This window comes from Prionailurus viverrinus, chromosome A1 (genome assembly GCF_022837055.1).
Source record: "Prionailurus viverrinus isolate Anna chromosome A1, UM_Priviv_1.0, whole genome shotgun sequence".
Taxonomy (NCBI): Eukaryota; Metazoa; Chordata; class Mammalia; order Carnivora; family Felidae; genus Prionailurus; species Prionailurus viverrinus.
Window position 1 is genome coordinate 134,636,443 of NC_062561.1, and position 21,981 is coordinate 134,658,423.

General features: G+C 40.3%; 1 protein-coding gene across 8 annotated transcripts in view; it reads left to right on the forward strand.

The window, feature by feature from the left end:
* Positions 1-21,981, forward strand: part of MAST4 (microtubule associated serine/threonine kinase family member 4) — a 579,145-nt gene that overhangs the window by 420,016 nt on the left and 137,148 nt on the right. The window contains exon 1 of one of the 8 annotated variants that reach the window (XM_047859669.1): positions 103-233. The exons of 6 other annotated variants lie outside the window; for them this stretch is intronic. In XM_047859669.1, coding sequence (XP_047715625.1) covers positions 196-233 — 38 coding nt within the window. In that variant the 5' untranslated portion in view covers positions 103-195. Of the gene's footprint in view, positions 1-102; positions 234-21,981 lie in introns of those variants that run through there. One more of the 8 variants, XM_047859662.1, reaches the window with a different exon arrangement.

Below are 21,981 nucleotides of genomic sequence, written 5' to 3' on the forward strand. Positions count from 1 at the left end.
GTTTGAGCCAGTTTTCTAGTTCCCGTGTGAGTGGCATGCCCGGCCCAGAGCTGAAGAAACTCAGGCTTGCTTTTCAGCTCTTCCATTCTTTTAGGTGTGTCCCACAGGCAGTGGCCTGTCGCTGTTTCTTCGGCCACTTAACAGGTTTGATTTCAGATCTATTTAATAAGAAACTAACATGTTTGGAGGGGATTCATGGCCCAACATTTATGGACTTTGTTGGGAAGCTCCAGGTGTGTATATATCTTGAACTCTATGTTAAGGCCTGTTAGGCTAACGTGATTTCAGTTTTGTCTTCTTTGTTGTGTTTTTGCCTTCTTCATAGACGGGGTTCCTTAGGATGTCTCAGGGGTTTGATTGGGACGGGATAGGCCCCTGATACTCAAGGCCGTGCAGCTCCTCTTTCAATTTATTTTCTTTGGTTAATGTAGTACGAAAGAGGAGTCAAATGATTAGAAACTGGGCCAAAAGCTCAGAGCTGGGGGATTGACCTCTGAAACATGGGATGTTGTTTATATTTAAACATATTTGGAGGGGGTATTTATGATTTATGCATCTCTGTGTGAGCCTTTTCCTGCTTTGTGGCTCGTGGGTCGCCTGAATCACCTCCTGATTCCTGATAACCTCATAGCCTAGTTTGACTACATTTGACTTCTGTGGACAGGGTCTGTGGAATCACCGTATTGCCTCATTTACTCACGTACGTACCACATATTTGTTGAGTACCTTTTATGTGATGAGGGCTGTGGTTATCACCTGGGAAACAAAGATGCATGTGGCATGATCCTTCCTTCTGGTGGGGTTAGAAAGCAGTGTAACCAGGTAATTAACAGCAGCGTGTAATAACCGGTAGGAGATGTACCAACATCACCAAAGCAAGGCAAAGAGGCGGAATATGTGTTGAGGAAGTTTGTCACCTCGGTTTTACCCTATCTATAATAATCTATTTTACAGAAGGAAACATGGGGGCTTAACAAAATCAATTAACTGCCTGAATCTTGCCAGTAGTAAGAGGTTAATCTGGATAGAAATTTAACTGTATTCTTCTGTCTCCAATGGAGTATAACTCCAGCAACATTCTAATTACTGAAAATGATAATTGTAAAGTAAGATTCTAGCATCTCAGGTTTTATGGTACAGAATCCACCTGGCAATTTGAAGATAGGTGTGGGAATACAGAGCCCTGATAATTTTCATCTTTGCGATAGAAATGCCACCTGCTTGCTGTCTGAGGGAAGAGGGTGAAAAATAGAGGTAGGTTTTACTTTGTGTTAAAATGCCGCTTGCTGATTCCCTCTCCCGTTAATGGAACCTGTATATGTATTCTCCTGTGCTTTCCTCGTCTTAAAGTATCAGTCTATACTGGTATTTGAGTGGGTTGGTAAAATTGAGGTTTTACTTATGGTATAGCTATCTCAGAGGCCTTTTGAATGAGTAACACTGCTGTCCCCAAGCTCACTTTTCTGAGATTTCTCTCTAAATATTATAAAATCCTGTGCGTTCACATGAATGTATGTATTAGGAACACATTTCACAATCTTTGCTGATCTTGTACATACAGTTCATTTCCTCTAAGGACACAAGTTGACAATACAGTTTGAATGCCAAAAAACAAAAAAAGATCAGTTGGGATTTTAGAGATGAATTGCTTACAGGTTTCTTCCTCACTTTTTAACAATCTAATAATCTAATAATTGGTTTTGAATATGCTGGTGCTAACTACCTTTTTTTTTTCTTAAAAAAAAAAAGGGAGATGAATGGAAGGGACTCACTTAAATACATCTTTTCCTTGGGAAAGTCATTGTATTTAAAGAACTAAGAAGTAACTGCTTTGCTCTGCATAAAACAATTATAAAAAAATAGAATAAGGAATCTGTAGCATGCAAAAGGCACAAATACTGTATCCGGGATTCTCTAAAAAACAGAAATCCTTCACTGGCCATCTTGTAGCTCTTATTGGTACAATATCTGAGCTTTATTTGAGGAAACGGCTGCCCCTTCCTGAGGAGGGAGTGGAAGAAGCAAGTATTCCCTTCAGATGCTTTTTCACATGTTCCGTACCTTCGTTTTCACTGCCACTAACCCAGGCCTAGGCCTTCTCCAGATTGCTTGGGACTCTAGGTTGACCGCTGGTATTTACTTGCTCTAGAACAAGTCCAGGGCGATAGGTATGTTTTGTTTTGTTTTAATTAGGTTTATTGAGATCCAGTTTAGAGACAGTAAAGCCATTCCTTTCAGGTTTGCGGTTCCATGAATTTTGGCAGACACAGTCCTGTGACCACCACCACACTTTTCCATACCCTCAAAAAGTTGTAGGTGTTTTTTAATTGTTTGATACTGCTCATATTGGATTAGAATAAGGTGTTTTGTTTTTCTCACCCCTTCCTTCCCTTTTTAAAAACTTAGTTTCCATATTTTATTAAGACTATAGGTTCTTTTTCCATTCTAGGATCCCAGCCAAGATACAGTGTTACATTGTGTCACCCTTTTCAAAAATCATTTTGATGAGGAAGATGATTAACACAGAGTTTGATGACTTGGTTAATAATATTCAGGAGGTACCAGGAAAATGCATCATGCGATCCCTGAGAGGAAAGCATAAACTACCGAAATTGTGGTACATGATTAATGTATAATAGCCCCTTGATCCTACAAAGGTGAAGAAGTTGTAAGAAACCAGATTAACTATTTCCTGCTGGCCAGATTTGTTTAAAACAATCTGGAGGTGTTTATTGGGCCATGAGGTGGAAGGTATGTAGTTTAAGACATAAATTATGAATGTTGGAAAATAAATACAGACATCCAAAAGGAATCTTGGAGTTTTTCAATGCAAGTGACAGCAAAACAAAACATACGTTTTATAAAAGGTAAACTCAAGATACTTTAATTACTTTGTAAAATAATTTATTGCTTCTTACCAGTATTTTTAATTTTTGAGAGAGAGAGACAGACTGGTGTGAGCAGGAGAGGGGCAGAGAGAGAGGGAGACACAGAATCCAATGCAGAATCTAGGCTCCGAGCTGTCAGCACAGAGCCCAACGCAGGGCTCAAACTCCTGGACCACATGATCGTGACCTGAGCTGAAGTCAAACACCTAACCAACTGAGCCACCCAGGCACCCTTAACTAAAGAACAATTTTAGTCTCAGTGGAATGTAGATAGCCTTTAAGGTGAAACGTGAACATAATGCATGCTGACGACAGAGAATGGAGAAAATACCAACAACTGTAGAGTCAAAAAATTTCCCCAGATTCTAGTACCTCAACATTCCCAGTATTAAAAATATGCAGTTATCATTCCAAGTTTTCTTTTCCGAGTGCACGTGTATATACCACAAAATTTGTATTTTGTATCTCCTCTTTTATGAGCTGATTATTTTCCCTTAAAGACATTCTTTTAAATAGCCAGCTTTGGGGTGCCTGGGTGGCTCAGTCGGTTAAGCGTCCGACTTCAGCTCATGTCACGATCTCGCGGTCTGTGAGTTCGAGCCCCACGTCGGGCTCTGGGCTGATGGCTCAGAGCCTGGAGCCTACTTCCGATTCTGTGTCTCTCTCTCTCTGCCCCTCCCCCGATCATGCTCTGTCTCTCTCTGTCTCAAAAATAAATTAACATTAAAATAGGTAAATAAATAGCCAGCTTTACAGTGGTAGAATATCCAGAAAATTTGAAAAATACCTCTAACGTACAAGAAGGTACATAGGAATTATCTATGAAGTTGTGTGGAAGCATGAAAACCATTGTCTGAAAGCCACTGAGCCAAGGCACAGCCTTATACCATACGTGGGAGTGTCCATGGCCAGCTCCCTGGTGTGCAGAGTGAGGCCCAGGCCACTGACACCAGTGATGTCACCTTAGATGGTCTCACATTTTAGGTCCTGTTTTTCTCCACTTGTATTCAGACCTCTCTTGAAATGTTCCCTTTAAAAATACTAATGCTAACTCCGAAAGATTCCAATTACCATCTCCCCACAGGCTTAAATGTTAAACCTCAAGATCTAAACTTTATCCCTTATGGATGTGAGCAGGCTCGCCAGATGGCAGGCCAATTAATATATTTTTGCAAGGTGTAGAAATGTTTTTTCTCCATAGGGGAACAATGAATCCATCTGTTCCACATCTTCCTTTCCCCTCTGTCCTTTGGGGAAAATCATCATTTAATTTTCAGAAATAATTGTGCAACTCTCTAAGTGCTACTTTTGCTTTTTAAGGGAGATAGTTTTAATAATTGAAACTTTTTCTTACTGTGAGAATTTAAAGAGGCCTATGTCATGGATTAAGACATGTGGCCATCTGAGTTTCATCCAGGTTATTATTTCCTTTTTGATTGTTGGGCCTACAGAATTGTGTTGAAAAACTCATTCAGGGAAGGTGTCACTTGGAAAAGGCTTTAAGAAACATGTAGTCAGACCCCATTATTGTAAGATGACAAAACTGACGTTCAGGTACAAAACTTTGAAGCTGGTCAGCAAGTTGGAACCTGGATGGTCTTGGATCCTGGTCTTCAGTTTCTAAACTAGGACACCTATGGTGAAAACAGAATCTTCACCTTCTCAGGAGGCATTAAAAGAGCAAGAAGTTTGAAGAAGGTTCAAGTGGAAGCAGGAGTGCACACATTGTTTTTTGCCTCTTCCTTGATTCCCAGGCGCTAAACTGTATGCATCACTCTTAAATTTTCTTTACATACTCAAGTGGCTTTTCAGATCAGCAGGTGATGCTTAACTGTTTAGTGTCTGTGTATTGCCTCCAACTCTGTAAAAGTTCCTGCAGGCCAAACACCACATCTTTTTTTTTTTTTTTTTTAAGCACTTTTATAGTGTGCTGTCTGGGCATGAAATGAATGAATTAGGAAATATATGAGTATCACTGGTAGTGTTTTACAGAGTTCTCTCTGGGAGTGTTACAGTTCTAGGAGAGTGACTACAGTATAGCTTTGTGATCATCTGACACATTATAGTACAGAATTTGGTTCCTTTTCCCTTCTGGTATAAAGACATTCGGTATTGAATATTTCAGAAGCTTCTTTTGGGAGGAGTGCTTCACCTACATCCCTGTTTTACCAGCATTGATGATGTCTGTCATAATGTGTCATAGGTGGGCATAGATTGATTAATGTTAAGCTAGAGCAAGGATTTAGACTCGTCTTTTTTTTTTCTTTCACATTGACTTCCTTATCTGTTTTCAACCTAAGAGAACCTTTCACATGGAAACAATTTACACTTTGGCTTTAGACATACCTTGGTTGGAATTCTGATTGTAACAATCTAGACGTGTAGCAGGCAAGTCACCTTGCTTTGGATACATGGTTTCCTCATCCTTAACTAGGAAAAATAATCACACTTTTTGTGCCTCATATAAAGTGAATTATGAAGCACTTAGGTCAGGGCTCTGTAGACAAACTACAGCCTACAGGCCCAGTCTGGCCCACTGCCTGTCTTTGCACATAAAGCTGTATTACAACTCATCCACATCAGTTCGTTTAGGTACTAACTATGGCTGCTGGTGCTACAGTAGCAGAATCCAGTAGTTGTAACATGAGACTCTGGCCTGCAAAGCTGAAAAATGTATACTCTGGTCCTGTGTGGAGGATTTTGCCCACCCAGAACCTCCGGCAGGGGCTAGCGCTTGTAGGCACTCGGTCCATGTTAATCCTCCCATACCTTTAGTCTTCCCATTATTGTTTCAAGTTCCTTCTTTCTCTTTAGGCGCTCTGTAAAGAAAGATAGTTCCGGTGTGGCCTTCTCAAATAACATTCCTTCCAAAGCCCCTCTCCACCTCTGTAGTATGGCCAAAGCCTCAAGCCGTGACACAGGACAGAACACGCTGAGAGAGGTATCGACACAACTCCCACACCCTGATATACAGCCTGTCTGGACTTGAATTGGGTATTGAGCATGTTGCAGGAATAGAAATTGCTCTAATCTAAGAGTAAATAAATACAGGCATTCTATGTACATGGCAACATGTCTCTATTTAGTATTTCTTACTCTCGTACTAGGAGCGTCCAATGTATACTTCTTCAAAACCTTCCCGGTAGAACCCCTAAAACTGGAATTTTTTTCACTTCTAAAAACAATCAAAGATTGCTACAAATTATAAATACCATGTTTAGCGCAGGACCTCCTGAAACCCTAAAGCAAGAGTTTTGCGACTGACCTCACTCTGAGCCATTGAAAAGAGGAAGTTCTCAAAGGAGCGATTAGACTTTTTTGTTGTTGGTTTATTTTGTTTTGTATTTAAGCAAAATGAACTTGGAGTTCTCAGCAATTTTGAATAGGGACGCCCTGGTGTCTAGTAGAAAACTAAGATGGGGAAAAGACTGGTAGAATGTGCCCAACGAGGATTTCATGATTGATGGGTACATGCCAACTCCCACACACGGTAGAGAGAAACATGGCCGGGTTGGGGGGGGGCACATCTGAGAGCTGTTAAGGGCAATTATGCATGCTTGTTATTTTTTATTTTTAAAATGTATTAAGAAAAGTCTTTTTCAGAATAATGAAGGGTGCCCCCCCCCCGTATTTTAACATTATCTGTGTCTCTAAAAAAAATAACGTGAAGAGATGTTAAGAGCATTACCCAAAATTCTGTAAAGTCCTTCTTGCCTCTCTTTGCTCTTCTTTCCAACACATATCAGTGTTTCTAGTGCTTCTCTGCAGCCCTGTTAGCTTTATCCCAACATGTTATAATTCTGGGTATACTTATCTGAATTCCCAGCTGATAGTAAATGTCTTGAGGCAGAGAGTTTATGCCAGCATGGTACCTGGCACATCATAGACAGTTGATCGAGGTTTATTGAATGAAAGCACTCCACAGTGAGCATGTTCATGCATATAGGCTTTTCTGTCTTTTGGAACTATTTCCCTAGGATAAATTCCCAGAATAGAGATTTCTAAGCCAAAATGACGTGCATGTATTTATGAATCTTGATATATAATGCCAAGTAGCTTTTATGTCTACTTGAGGCTCCTTCCAAGTTTGTGACTCTCCCATTGCATGGTGTGTTATTACTAGATTGGCAGTCTGGGTGTTCCACATTTTCCCTAGCAAAAGGAATAGAAGGAGTGTATAATATCACCGCTTTTAAGTCTGGAAGGAACACTGCATCTACTTTAGGGTGAAAAGCTTCTACGAGAATGAATATCCCCTCCATGGAACTTAGGAAATGGAGGGAGGGAGGCAGCAGGGGCAAGGGATAGGATAAAAGACACTGTTACAGTGACAAAGAACTCCTGGAGTTTTATAATTGCTCTGAACTTTGGCTATATTGTTATCAGTACTTGAAGAAAGCATTTGGATGAATTTTATTTGCTTCCCCCCCCTCAACACATATTAAATGTTCAAATATGAAACATTACTAAAGGCAAATTGCTGTTAATGCAAATTCCAAGGCCTGCTTTTATCAAGGTTTGAAACGTTTTGTGTAATGTTTTATGCATTTCCATCTTCATTTGATCTGTGTGCGAAATAAGATTGGATCTCTGTGCTGTGACACTGGGTAACCATAGCTTTTTTTGAGTTGGATATTTTGCTCTCCCTCATTTAATGTTTGACTAGCTCATAAATTCCCAACAATAAGTAGCAGTATCTCTCTCCCTTTTGGTACAAGTATGCTGTTAATGAACACCTATAGAATCACCTAAATGCCACCTTGTAGATGGCATATAAAGTTTGTAGGGGCTAAGCTGAATAGAGCTAGGGCCATGTTCAATTAAAAATGCCCTGTCCTGGGGTGCCTGGGTGGCTCAGTCGGTTATGTGTCTGACTCAGATTCGGCTCAGATCATGATCTCACTGTTCTTGAGTCTGAGCCACACATTTGGCTCTTGGCGCTGACCGTGTGGAGCCTGCTTGGGATTCCCTCCCTCTTTCTCTCTGGGTGCCGGTCCTGCTCTTACAAGTGTGCGTTCTCTCTCTCTTTCTCTCTCAAAATAAATAAACCTTAAAAAAAAAAAATGCCCAGTATGGAAATTGAGGATTCTAGTGAGTAGGAGGTTTCAACAGATGTTCTAAAGAATATATGAGTGTTCTGTGTTATATATTCCATAATATATGATATGATATATGATGTATCTGTGTATATATGTGTATGTGATATATATTTGTGAATATGTGTATATATGATTCACCTGGCTAGGAAGTAAGCAGTGAAAAATGTGCTGGTTTTTCATCACTTCCTGAGCCTGTTGCTAGTGAAGCAAGAGTGTATTAGAACTAACCACAGCCACGTGAGCATGGTAGAGGCTCTTGTTACCTTGACCGTTTGCCTTTGGAAGGACCCAACAGCCAGGACTTGTGGGAATGTGGACATGTCCCCTGCTCCTTGTGTAGTAAGTTGTGTCCTTACATTGGAGGAGTCTGTGTCCCTCAGCATCTTGCCATCAGAGCAGCATGACTTCTTTGTCATAACCACATGTGCTCCCCCAATGAATGAGGGCCATGAACATGCAGAAACCGTGAGCCAGCCACACCTCCCTACTGACCCGGCTTGAATTAGGTTGCCCAACTGGAAAATGAGGTCTTTGAAATAAAAAGAAGTTAAGGAATAATATCAACAAAGCACTTCTCATTTGCTAGTCTTAAAGTCGGTCTTTGCTAGAGTTTGTGTTTTAATGACAGAGGTCTGAGTATGTTCCAAACAAGAGGGGTAGCAAGCTGAGTTTATCCTAATCCTTTCAGAGAATGGAAGCCATTGTTTCACATTTCCTGCCTACCTCCTTCAACTTTGCATTTTCGAGAAAAGTCTTTTGGAAGAGAGAGAATTATGAATGCTCTTAAATGTCATGCCATTTGACTGTTAAAACATCCTCTCAGGATAGTAGCTTCTGATGGAGAGGCAGGTTCTTGTTTGGCTTTGCAGTTGTCATATAAATGCCTCCCTGTAAATCTAGATACAGACTTTTAGCCTAAGAGACCTGTGATTTGACTTGTCCATCTACTTAGGAAAGGTAATTCATGTGACCGTTAAGAAGGCTTTGTAAACATAGAATCATTTTCAGGTTGGAAGACCCTCTACCAAATTTGATAGAAGCTTGATACATAGGCTGTAAGCAGGTTTTCCTCCCTTAGTTGCTACTGTGGATCAATCTCTTCTTGCCTCTTCTAGAGTTTGCATGCAATTTTCTATCATGGTCATTTATGTTCATCAGTATGAAACAGAATCATTGTAAATCATAGCCCTTTAGGCACATTTTTTTTTCCTTCTGTAATGCTTGAGACCATGGAATCCTATTCAGAAGAAATGAAAAAACAATCCATCATTTTTTTAGTGACCCACAGAACTGGCATAGATGTGGATGGCAAGGTCTCCTTGTCTCCTTATCTTTGGGCTTCATCTTATAGTTTAATTCTTTTTTTTTTTTTTTAACTTTTTAAGGTTTATTTATTTATTTATTTAGAGAGAGCTAGAGACAGCATGAGCAGGGGAAGGATAGAGAGCAAGAGGGAGAAGAGAGAGAATCCCAAGCAGGCCCTGCACTGTCAGGACAGAGCCTAACATGGGGCTTGATCCCACACACCGTGAGACCATGACCTGAGCTGAAATCCAGAGTCAGATGCTTACCTGACTGAGCCACCAAGGTGCCCCTCATCTTATATTTTAATTCTGAATGCAAATGAAAATGAAGCTCCCTGGGGGGTGTCTTGGTGGCTCATTCGGTTGAGCGTCCAACTCCGGCTCAGGTCATGATCTCACAGTTTGTGGTGTGGGTTCGAGCCCCGCGCACGGCTCTGTGCTGACATCTCAGACCCTGGAACCTGCTTCAGAGTCTGTGTCTCCCCCTCTCCCTGACCCTCCCATGTTCATGCTCTGTCTCTCTCTGTCTCTCAATAATAAATATATGTTAAAAGAAAAAAAGTTAAAAGAAAATGAAGCTGTCTGTGAAAAAAAAAATCAGGTTTAAAGTAGCCAGTTACCTTTATTTGTGTAAGTCCAAATATATCACGTTAAATATGGGAGGTAGAATAACTATAATATATTCTATTTTAATGTTTTTACATACAATTATTAAAAGTTATCTTCATCAGGAAGGAATGTTTATGTAATTATTATAAATTGTCAGAGTTATTACTTGAGATGTATAAGCATATTTATTACCCACATATTTAATGATATAATTCAGATAATTAGCATAGAGACGGCAGTTTTTTACTTTAATGTTGTACTAAGATAAATGGTTTGCCTACTGTTCACATTTATGTGTAGCACAGAACTCATCAAAATATATGGTTACTACAAAAACAAAGTAAAATATATCTGTCTTGACCAGTAGCTCATGCATAAGTGTTTTATTCTCTTTAGAGTCCTAACTGTGCCACAAAAGCAAAGTGAACTCTGGCTGCGTTCCATATCCCTGTGCACACGCACAGGTGAATGTCAATGTATTATAAGCATCTGGAGGGGCTAATGGGACCTCTTGGTTCTCCACTTAGGGTTGGAAACTTAGACATGGTGCCAAGATGTGTCGTTGCCTCTACCCATGAAACTGCATGAAAGATGGGGGAGTTTCTTTCTAGTTTTCTTTAGGTCATTCTGCATGAAAACTACCTGTCAGAATTAAAAGTGATAAAACTGTGCATTCTGTAAGGATGGTGAGTTTCTTCCTCATGAGAGTTTTCAGTCTCAAAGCGGTTTGCCATTTGTCAACGAGTAGAGACTTGGACGAAAGAGTTGTTTGGCTCCTAGTCTGTTTTAAGCACTTCAGATAAGAAACATCCTTATTTCCCAGAAGCCACCCCCTAGGGGATGATCTCTTATGGCTACCTCCAAGTTTAAGAAGCTCTCCCTAAAGCAGGGGAGATTTCATTTGGGGGATGAGGCTTGGGAAGTGGAGTTTGGTACACTCTGCCCTACCATTGTCTGCACCTGTTTGTTCATGAATTCAGTAACTATTAGCTGAACACCTTCCCTATGTTGGGCATTGTGTTGAGAAGGCAGTGGTGAAGGAGACAGATGATTCCTGCCACTTTGAAAGCTTGCAGTTTCATGGGGAATGTGGTGGGAGTGGGTGAAGAAGACACGAAGATTAACAGGAACTTGCAACATTGTGTGTGATTGTGCCTCTGTGTCTACCTCTCTTAGCCCTCAAGAGGGTGGGGAGTGCGGGAATACAAAACAGTTTTGAGAGCATCCCGTGGCCATGTGCCAGAAAGTGAGTTATCGGGGAAGTAAACCAGGTTGGTGGCTGAGAGAGGAGCCAGCGAATGGTGGAGACTACTCCAGGCACAGAACCCTGGCAATGAGACCTGAAGAAATTGTATTAGGGTGCCAGAGGCCTGAAATTTACTCCCCTGGCGGGAGGTGCTGATGAAGGGTTTTACCTAGGGCAGTGAGTGATTAGATCCCATTTGCCCATTGGAAAGATTCCTGGCAGGGGAGGAGGAAGTGGAATGGGACAAGGAGGAGGCCAGGCTTCCAGGCCAGAGATAGTGGCGATACGACTGCCAAGTTGGTGGCAGTGAGCGTGAAGGGAGATGGAATCCACAGGACTGGATGACCAGTTGGATGATTATAGTGAGGAAGGGTGAAACCGGAAACACAGGAAACAGGACAGCAAAAGTAATAAATAATTTTGGTTTACTCCTATAGACACCCAAGTTGCAGTGTGCAGCTGACTATCGGGATGCAAGGATCTGGAACATAGGAACAAGTTCCAGGTTGAGGATTAAGAGTCATCCACATAAAGATCAATGTTTGTGTGTTTGTTTGTTTGTTTATTGAGAGAGGAAGCATGAGCAGGGGAGGGACAGAGGGAGAGGGAAAGAATCTGAAGCGAGCTCCACACCCAGCATGGAGGCCAGTGCGGGGGCCCCATCTCACAACTGTGAGATCATGACCTGATCTGAAATCAGCAGTCAGACGCTCAACCAGCTGAGCCACCCAGGCACCCCACATAAGGATTAGTGAATAGTGTCAAAGTTGATTACTGTTGAATATTTCTCTTCCTGGAGTCTTCAGTATTTAGGGCTGCCTAGATCCAGGGCAGAATCTTTTGTGCCTTCTGTGTTCCCAAGTGAGATGGAGGTGAGGATAGGAGATGATTTTCACATGATCTGTGTAGTGAAACATATACTTAACCTTTTTCATAGGTGTGTGTGTTTTCTTTTTCTTGGGGGTTAACATTTAGGGTTTAGCCATCTTTGATCACAGAATCCTCCAGCTACTGAAGTTTCATGGTACTGCTGGCATTTTCCTCACAGTTAAAAGTATATTGGGGAACCCCACCATCATGTATAGTCTGTCTCTAAGGAAAAAGAAATGAGTATGGAAAGAGATGATAGGAGTCGATTAAGACATTGGGGTTGCAGAATTCTGTGGCATAGTCATAGTGTTCTTTGTTGTTTTGTTTGTTTTACTTTTTTCACCCTCTTTTTCTTGACCAGCACAGAAAGCATTTTGTATTCAGAAGTCCTCAGTTGGGAGCATGATTTCTGGGTCCACAAAGAGGGAAAATGAGGTGGACAGAATGGTAGTTTTAGAAGGAGAACATGTTTGCTTATGTGGGCAAAAGGGTAGGAGGAAGCGAAATAGAAATTCATTCTTGTTGAGTTGATAATCTCATGTTAATCACATCATTGAAATGGTTGGCTGTGTTTTGTACAGTCTATACAGAGTTGGTCCTAATTCATATGAAAGGAAGACTTAGACATTATTTTTATTCATTTTGAACTCTGAATTACATACTGCAGAATTTCGTGTAATAAAATCTGTTGAAGTTGAAAAAATGTAGATATGTTACAAAGTTGAAAGTCACCACAATTTCATAGTTAAATGTGAAATGTTATGTATATTTAGGAACATGTAGAGAATTAAAAATCCAAATTCCAAATTAAGTACATATTTTTTTATTACCTAAATGTTTCATATATATGTGAATAAATATCACTCTTTCACATTTTTGTAGGTCATTAACAAATAATTTCTCAGGGCAATATGATATAAAAGCTCTGTAATTAATTCAGTAATTCCATGATACGATACCTCTATTCCGTATCTCATTCATTTTATGGTCTCGGGCAGTATTTGACGGTTTAAGGTTGTTTTCCTTTAAAACTTTGGCTTGAACCAGGTTAGTATGAGTGAAAACTCTGAGTTGACCATCTGATGGTTATTGGATAGCTCTTGTAAAATGACATATTCATCAGTTTGGTTTTTGGAAAGGTAACCATAACCCTGGTAGCAGAAATAGATCATCTGAGTGACATTTTAAGTCAGAAAAAAAAAAAAAAAAAAAAAAAAGCTTTTCGTTTCTGTCATTCATCATTGCAGAGCACTCCTGAGGCAAATCAGTAAGACTCCCAGAGGTAATGTTCGGAAGAAGACCTGTTTTGTATATAGTAATGAGATTGTGGTTTTAAACCCATCCATTCTATTTTGTAGTTTGAAGTGGCTTTAGTTCGAAACATTAAAACCATATAAGCTTTGTGTGTTTGGAGCTCCCCAGGTTTTGTAAATGTTGTTTGCCTCAGCACTTTCCTATCTTGAGTCCTAGTGTCCCTTTCTTACAATGTCTCATTGTAGAGAGCCTTGGGTGTGTCTCAATGGCTATATTTTTATTTAGTATCTTGGTTCACTAGAGCATTGTGCTAAGGAGGCCAAGGTTATGAGTGTTGATTCCATCCCAGTCAACCTTTAAAGTGAAAAGTATTTTCCCTGTAGGTTCAACTGGTGCTTCAGAACTGGCTGAAAATATTTGACTATTTTTGTTTAAAGTATGGTTGAGGCTGCCCCATTCATTAACTACACTGGAGAAAATAAAACTGATGTCCATCGGGTGAAATCTTTCCAAATGGGGACAGTAATTTTTTCTTGGGTGAAAGAAAGCATTTACTCTTATCTGTGGGGGAAAACACATGCATTTCAGCAGACTTGTTTTAATGTAAGTTCCAAGAGAATGGAGACCATCAGTCTTCGTAGTACTACCCCATCCTGGTGTGCTCAGCATAGACAGAAATGATCAGCTCTCAACGTCTACTGCAGCGGAGAACGCTGGGCATTTTGTGGAGTAGATGGCAGAGGGGGGTCATCTCTTCCACCTATTTAACCTGATTTATTGCCTTTGAATTTTTTAATAAGGACATATTTTAAGCTCTGTCTGGGGACTGAGAGCTCTGATCATTCATGCAGTGAACTTTGAATAAGTTGATAAGATTGGCTGGACCCTATTACCATAATGGATGGTGACTATTTGACATTTACAATGGAATGCTCCATTTGCACTAAAATAAGTGAATTTGTATTTAAAAATAATTTACCAGTTGTTTTTTTTTTCCCCCTACCAGACCTAAAATAGAGGTCATTTACATTCAAAGCTAAAAAATAATAACTACATTTGGACTTAGCAAAATTTGTTGAATACATGTTAATTCGTGCGGCCCCATTAAACCAGATTGTGTTGATCTGTTAGCTGGAGAAAGAGCAGGAGTCCTCTTACTCTCATGGACCTCAACTCTAAGTTACTAGATTTTCTGAATACACAAGGATTTTTACTAAGTGCACATTGTTTGTCAGGCCTTGTGACCTTCCTGCCGACTGAACTGCTTATAGGTTAGGTGGTGGTTGTCTGTGCTGTTCCAGTTTTAATTGCAACTTCTCTGGTTTGAAAACTGATTTGTGTAGCTCTTCCTGGTGGAGCATTAGGTCACTGGTATCCTTTGCTGCCCATGATGCATGGAAGTGAGTCAGTGGAAAATTCACTTACTCATCATGACCTACTTCTGTCACTTGCGTTGAAGGTGTGTTTATTTGTCAAAAGCCATCTGTCCCCCTTCCAGAAACTCTTGCTCAAGTGCTACTTTAACCCTTAGCCTATAGGTTCTTTTAGAATTTTCACAGTTACTTGAATATGTCTATCAGCTACACTGTAGTAGGTGTAACCTGTTTTAAATCGATGCTCGGAAGCCAGAGACAGTCTGATCTTGTATGGCTCTCAGCACATTGCAACCCCCCACCCCCACCCCCAGTCACTGCTTTTCTGATGAAGATTTCTAGGCCTTCGAGGAGAAACTGTAAAATGGTAAGTTTCAGGATTTATTAGGAGCACACTCTCCCCTCCCTCATTTTCAGTAGAACTTTCCCTTTCTCATGTTTATTAGCTTATTCTTGGGTTCATTGATCCAGCAAGGCTTAGTCAAGGGTGGCTTTGTGCCTGGTCAGTAGGGTCACAAGAAAAATAAGATCTGTGCTTCTTGCCTGCATGCAGTTTATACTCCCCACTAGGAGAGTTGCAAAGAGTCATTTTAAAGTAAGACCAATTTTAAATTCCATTTTAAATGTGGGGAAGTGCGGAATATTCCCCTCGGAGACCAAAACAAAGATTACTTCTTCATTTTGTTGTCAGATCAGTCCTGCCTCTCTTTGACCAGAAGGTTCACCCCTTTCACACAGTCATACATGTCAATGTGTGAAATTGTGTACCATCGACCTTTATGCAAGTAGGAGAGGCTTTCTTGAGAACAGAATTCTAAACTGCACAAAAGGAAGTGATGTGTATTAATTTATATATTTTATTAAGTACACATACACACACACATACATATGTGTGTGTATGGCAACTGTAACCATATAAACATATAGTAACAGATGTATTGCTATTTCTTTCATGTCCAGTATTCACACCACAGAGGATTAGAAATTATATGCCATATTTACACATGAAACAAGGTAAAGTTCAATTCAGCATTATTTAAGGTATAACTATTTCATCTCAGAATAATATAAAAATACTTGTTTCCCTGATCTAATCAGTTTACAGACTCTCAAGTCAGGAATGAATGATGATACCTAAACTAAATGTATAGAGGAAGTGAATGGAAACCAGCATTTGATAATAGAATAGTATTCTTCTTGAAATCCATGTCATTCTTGGCTCTTAATGACTGCTTACTGTGAACAACGCCTCTTAAAAAAAAAACAAAAACAAAAAACACTTTTGCCTACTTGATAGCACTTAAAAAAAAAAGCAGCACCTGTTTCCATTAAAATAACCAAGTGGAATTTTTTTTTCTGCTAACTGATGAAGTTGTGAATATTAATGTATTTGGATCTTAATTTCCTTGTGCTGTTTTCAGATTGTTACTGATACCTCTCCTTTTGGAGGAGACTTTGTAGAGAAAGCATTCAGGTTCAGACCGAGCTCATTGGTTCACATTTATTACAACATAGGCATGGTTTATATTGCTGAAAATGTTCTTTGCTTTTAGACAAAGAACCACAAGGTTCTGCTCAAAGACATAAGTGAAACGGCCAATTCGAAAGTAAATAAGAGCTAGTTAAGCTGAGTTAACAATGGAGAAACAGTGATGTGTGGTGCCCTGTGAATTTTGTCGCGTTAGAATGATCTAGATTTTGCAACATGATAACTGATTAACTTTGACCATACTGTGGGAAGACAGTCGGCTTGTGTTCATTTGCTCCTTGCAGCTTTATCTTTGCTTTTGCAACCATTTTCTGTGATAAGCAAAATAAATTAAAGTAAAAAGGAATCCGTTTGTCAAGTAATACGGCATTGTGAATCTCCATCTACATACACAATCTTTCTGGAGGTCCATATAAACAATGAAGTCTAAGAACAGGTTTTTACACTGTATTACATTTCATTATAGGCATAACCCTGTTGATCTGTTTGGTTCTCAATGAAAGCAGCCCTTCACGGCAGCTTACTTTTCATAACAGACCCCATTTCAAACAAGAGATTAGATATTAAGCCAGTTGGCCAGTGACTTAAGTATAAAATATCTTATCTGGGCTTTGCGCAATCTCTTCATTTAAAACTACTTACCTAAAAGGCTTATTTCTTTTGTTGTGGTGTCATCACAGGCCACACCTAGAGAATTTAGAATTGTTTCTTAGAGCTTATTCAGATGTTTTCTGCTAAGCTGTCTTTAAGTAAGGTATTGAGAAGCAACATAACCTTTCTGGGCCATAACCTCCAGTGTGATGGGAATGCTCTCTGTCGCCACAAAAGCATGGCATTTCTGCAGCCTTTGGAAAAGTCTGAGGAGGGAAATGGATGGGGTCCCTGCCAAGTGGTACTTGTGGGCATTTGAGTGGGTCGTGGGGAGCTCTGTAATAGTGATTCCAAAACCACAAGGTCTCCCTGTTCTCCCTTTGGTGCTAGATTCCTAAGTTATGCCCCGCCCCACCCCTACCGTCTGTCCTATAGCCACTTGTTCTGTAGTGGGGACCAAGGGTAGGTAATAACAGATGATTCATTCCATATGACTAACCTCCAGCACTGGGGCTTTCTTAACGTGTGACAGTGTGATTCTAGTTAGCTTCTGCATTGCAGCCTCAACTTCTGTACGTGTTTGGCACATGGAATGTGAGACACTTTATGTTCCAATGCAATATGGTAATCACCACCTGAATATAAATTCAGTGATTAAAGCTCCAAAAGAAGGGACGATATTTAACAAGAAATGCTGGGAAGAGTTGATGTTTATAGAGCTGTTTGTTGTTCCCGAGTAGATGGCTTTGTCTTCCACTGTATCAGTAGTGTGTTGTACATGGCTATTCTAAAAGGATGGTCTTGATTTATGGAGTGTGTTTACGTAATTGAGGGGGTTAGCTGAGAAACAAAAAAAGTTCCCTTGAAGGACTGAAGGACTGCTCGTTTAGAGGGAACCACTGAGGTGACCTGCTTTTACTTTGAAATCTGCGCAACCACAGGGTCGTATTTGGTGTTTTCATTGACATTTTAGGTCCAGGAGACCTGTTTTCCTTCTGGCTTTGCTATTGGTTGAGTTGACCAAGCCTGCCAAAGTCTGGCTATGTCTCCCACACATCATTAATAACTATTAGAATTGTCTTGCCCTGGCTTTGATTAGCACTACTGTGACTACACTACCAAAAGCAATTGGATGGCAATTAATTAAAGGGGTGCCGAAGATTCCTTCCCTTTGCAAACATGTGGTCAGCATTCTGTGCTGGCTTTCTCTTTTCATGTTTTAATCCTGGCTCTGACAAGAGATGAGCTTTTGCTAAAATACTAAAACGACACTTATTAATGATTTCTCTGAGAGAGACACTTCACTGGTATTCTTCATCGCTGCGAGTGAGTTGACGTTGGCTGGTACATCACAACCAAGGTGATCCGGTATGTCATTTTTTTTCCGCTGTAAACACTTTCTTTTTTAAAAATGACTTTATTGAGGTATAGTTGACATAGCAAACGCTGGACATATTTAATGTATACCACTTGATGAGTTTGGAGATAAGTATATACACTCGTGCAACCGTCACCACAACCTGTGCCCTACTACGGCTCCTTGATGTAGCCCTTCTGAGATGGTGAAGGGAAGTGGAAACCAGCAGTGGCTTCCTCACCACTTGAGTTGTTTACAGTCGAAGCCTATGTGGGATAATGAGGCCTGATCTAAGCTGGGGTGTGGTATTCCTGGATGCCTGCAGTGGGCATAAACATCTGTAACTGGCACTTGCCAAGCAAGCATGGCTCTTGTGCTCAACTCTGTCCTGCTTCCCTTTATCCCCAGCCACATACTTGCTCACCACAGGGTCTGTCATATTGTACCTCTTGGAGCCCTGCATTGGAACAGAGGAGACACAGGTCCTGGCCACTCACAAGTCGCATGAAGAAACAGGAACCTCTGCCTGCTCTGGATTGCTCAGCCCTTCTTCTAGGCTTGGGCCCTCCCCTTCTATTCCCTGGAGGAACAGGGCCCACAGGCTCTTTTGTCCTCAGGGCAGGGTCTGGGTGGCAAATTGCCACCAGGCCGCCTCCTGCTTCTACTCCGGAAACGAGAACTCAGGACAGGCCCTCAAAGTCCCAGGAACCGGACTCTGCACACAAAGATTTCTTCTCCTTTATACTTTGCTTTGTCCTCCAGGGGAAGGAATACTACAAATTATCTTAATAAACTATCATGTCAAGGACACATACGTCTTCACTTTCTACCACCCTCCATTCCTCTTGGGAATCCTGGCTAGCAGTATTAAAAAAGCCATCTGCTTTTCTTTTCAAATCACACACACATTTTTCCAGATGAAGAGGTTACAACATTCAGGATTGCAATTTTGTGGAAACACGTGCACGCACACTTAAACTCCCATACTCCCGCTGCTGGCGAGTAACCGCCATTATTGTTTATGTACATTTCCTTCCAGTCCTTTTTCTTTTTTTTTTTTTTTTGCCTTTTCTATACTTTAAACATGTTTGACGGCAGGTTTTGGACTCTACGTTTCTTTTTCACCTTTGTCTTTGTAAGCATTTTTGGAATAATGTCCCATCTTGTGGTCGTGGCGTGGTTTATTTCACTACTTCAGGGTTTTTAGGAGATAAGACTGATTGTCATCAGTTCTCTGCCATCTCAGAAAAATGTCCAAAAAAGGGATGTGTACATAGAGTGGATGGTAAGACAGCTAGATTACATAAAAAACAAAAAAAACAAAAAAAAACAAAATAAAAAAACAAAAAACCTTCCCCAGGGAGGAGACAGTTAATTCTAGGTAATTGTTGAGTGATCTTGAAAAGAGAAAAGTGAGGGAGCCCTTGGGTGGCTCATTTGGTGAAGCATCTGACTTCAGCTCAGGTCATGATCTCAGGTTTGTGAGTTCGAGCCTGCATTGGGCTCTTTCCCTCTCTCTCTTACCTCCCCCTCTCATGCTCTCACACTGATTGTCATTTTTTTTTTTAAGAGAAAAGTGAGTGGGCAAGCTCAAGGGTCTTGCTCCAAGTTCCAGCTCTTCTTACCTGAGGGGGGGAGGGGCGGGAGGAGAACGGAGACCTTCCTGGCTCAGCCTCTGTCTTTGAGCCGCCTGGGACCAGCCTTTCCTTGCTCAGTTTGGGACTTTTTCAAACCACTTGATTTCAGGCCACCGTGACTCAGACAGAACTAGGTCTTTATTGTGGGGAAGATTTTTAAAAATAGATATTTCATTTAGTACATAAAAAGCATTTACAGGACAGAATGACCAAAAAAGGAGCTATAGCCTAAGAAAAGTTGCCAACTCTTATTTCTATTCCTGAACCTTATCAATTTTTTAAAAACCTGTTAGAAAGGGAAGTAGTTTTCTTCATTTCTCTACAAATTGATGAACTTTTTCATAGATGAGTTAGAGATTAATCTTGTTGAGGTAAAATCGTATCTTGCAAGAGGAGGTAGAAAACTAATCAAAGTTCTTTGTCTAAGAGGAAGTTTTCACAGTTGAAAAATGACTCATCTCTGAAGCTGGGCTGTGATGACGAGGGCCAGGAGGATTTGGGGGGATAGAGTTATCATTCATAATTAATACATCATTAATTCTTCCTAACGATGATGTCAGACTCATTGCTGATTCTTTGTTGTTGTTGCTTTTGACTAGAACACAAACATTAATTATTGGTTCCACTGGCATTTGCTGTAATATAATAATTACATTAAAATTATTTTATGAATGGAATTGTATGTCTTAGTTTGATAGTGTATTATGGGCACATTAACCATCTTGGGACCTCTCCTCCCCCCTCATTACCTGTTTTATATTTCTCAATGCTAAAATGATTCCCATGTTAGGTATCTTTACTTTATATTGTACTTCACTTGAGAAAATGCCTTAACCTGACTCAGATGAGAATCACTTGCCTACCTGGATACTGAAAGCTTTAGCCATTGTCTGTCTTCCTTCTTTCCTTCCTTCCTTCCTTCCTTCCTTCCTTCCTTCCCTCCTCCTTCTTCTTCTTCTTCCTCTCCTCCTCCTTCTTCTTCTTCTTCTTCTTCTTCTTCTTCTTCTTCTTCTTCTTCTTCTTCTTCTTCTTCTAATCTTTATTTATTTATTCAGAGACCGAGAGAGGAAGGGAGAGAAAGAATCCCAAGCAAGCTCTGTGCTCTCATCTCAAAACCTGCCACAGGGTCTGATCTCATAAGCTGTAAGATCACAACCTGAACTAATCAAGAGTTGATGCTTAACTGATTGAGCCACCCAGATGCCCCTAACAGTTACATTTCTAATTTAGATGATTATGTGTTGATTTGTTTCATTTTATTTTACTTTGAATTTTTTTTTTCATCATGGCTACCTAGTTTCTGTCAAACCTTGCGTAGGCGGTGGGGGGGGGGGCAGGGCAGGGGGTTGTTGGTCGCTATTTTTTTTTTTTTTTTCTCAAATACACAGTGTGGCCTAACTAAACAATGGAGCTATTTTAAAACTCTGGGAAATGTCTCCCTCCCCAGATTTCCTGATTGCAAACTCATATGCACATCTCTTGAGTCCTGGTACCAGTGCTCCCTTTGCCTGAGGCAAAGACATTCTTGAAAAAATGCTGGGGGATTTTTGGTGGAGTTGTAAAGCTGCCTACAAGACAAAGGAGTTAACACAGGAAAACCCACGTTGAGGGATATAACCATGGAGGGAGTTAGAAGATAACTTGATCAACTGAGAATTTATCACCAGGTGCCAGTCTCCAGATTATAGAAAGGGGACATGACCTGTCGCTACCCACTCTTCTGTTTTCTTTTACACTATTTTAAAATATTGAAACTTTCAGATGCAAAAATAAACCTAAGTTTCTAAATGTATTCTATTTACAAATCTAAATAAATTTGTGTAATTTTTTTAAGTAAAAAGAGAAATGATTTTTGTCATTTGAAAAACATACCAAATATTTGGTATACTGTCCTCAAGGCACATTAGCTAATGGCACAAAGTGTTTTTACTCGTTACCATATAATTGTGTGAGTTCAGCAACTTTGGTGCCTACTGTTAACAGTCAGTGTAGCTAATATCTGAAGACCCAGGCAGAAAACACTCTGTTAACATAAGTGAGCCCTGTAATTTTATATTATACTGTGAATGAAAATATGATGTGACCACAAAGCCAAAGGAATGACTCACTTGGTAGCTATTGACAGATTTTATTTTCAAGATGGTTTAGGTGTATTGTTGTTTTCATGAGTGTTATGTTCTTTCCACAGGGTGTAGGGTCTCTTTAGGAAAACAATAAGTAAAAGTAGCCGGTGAAAAATTTCACCTTCACTTCTTTCATCCAGT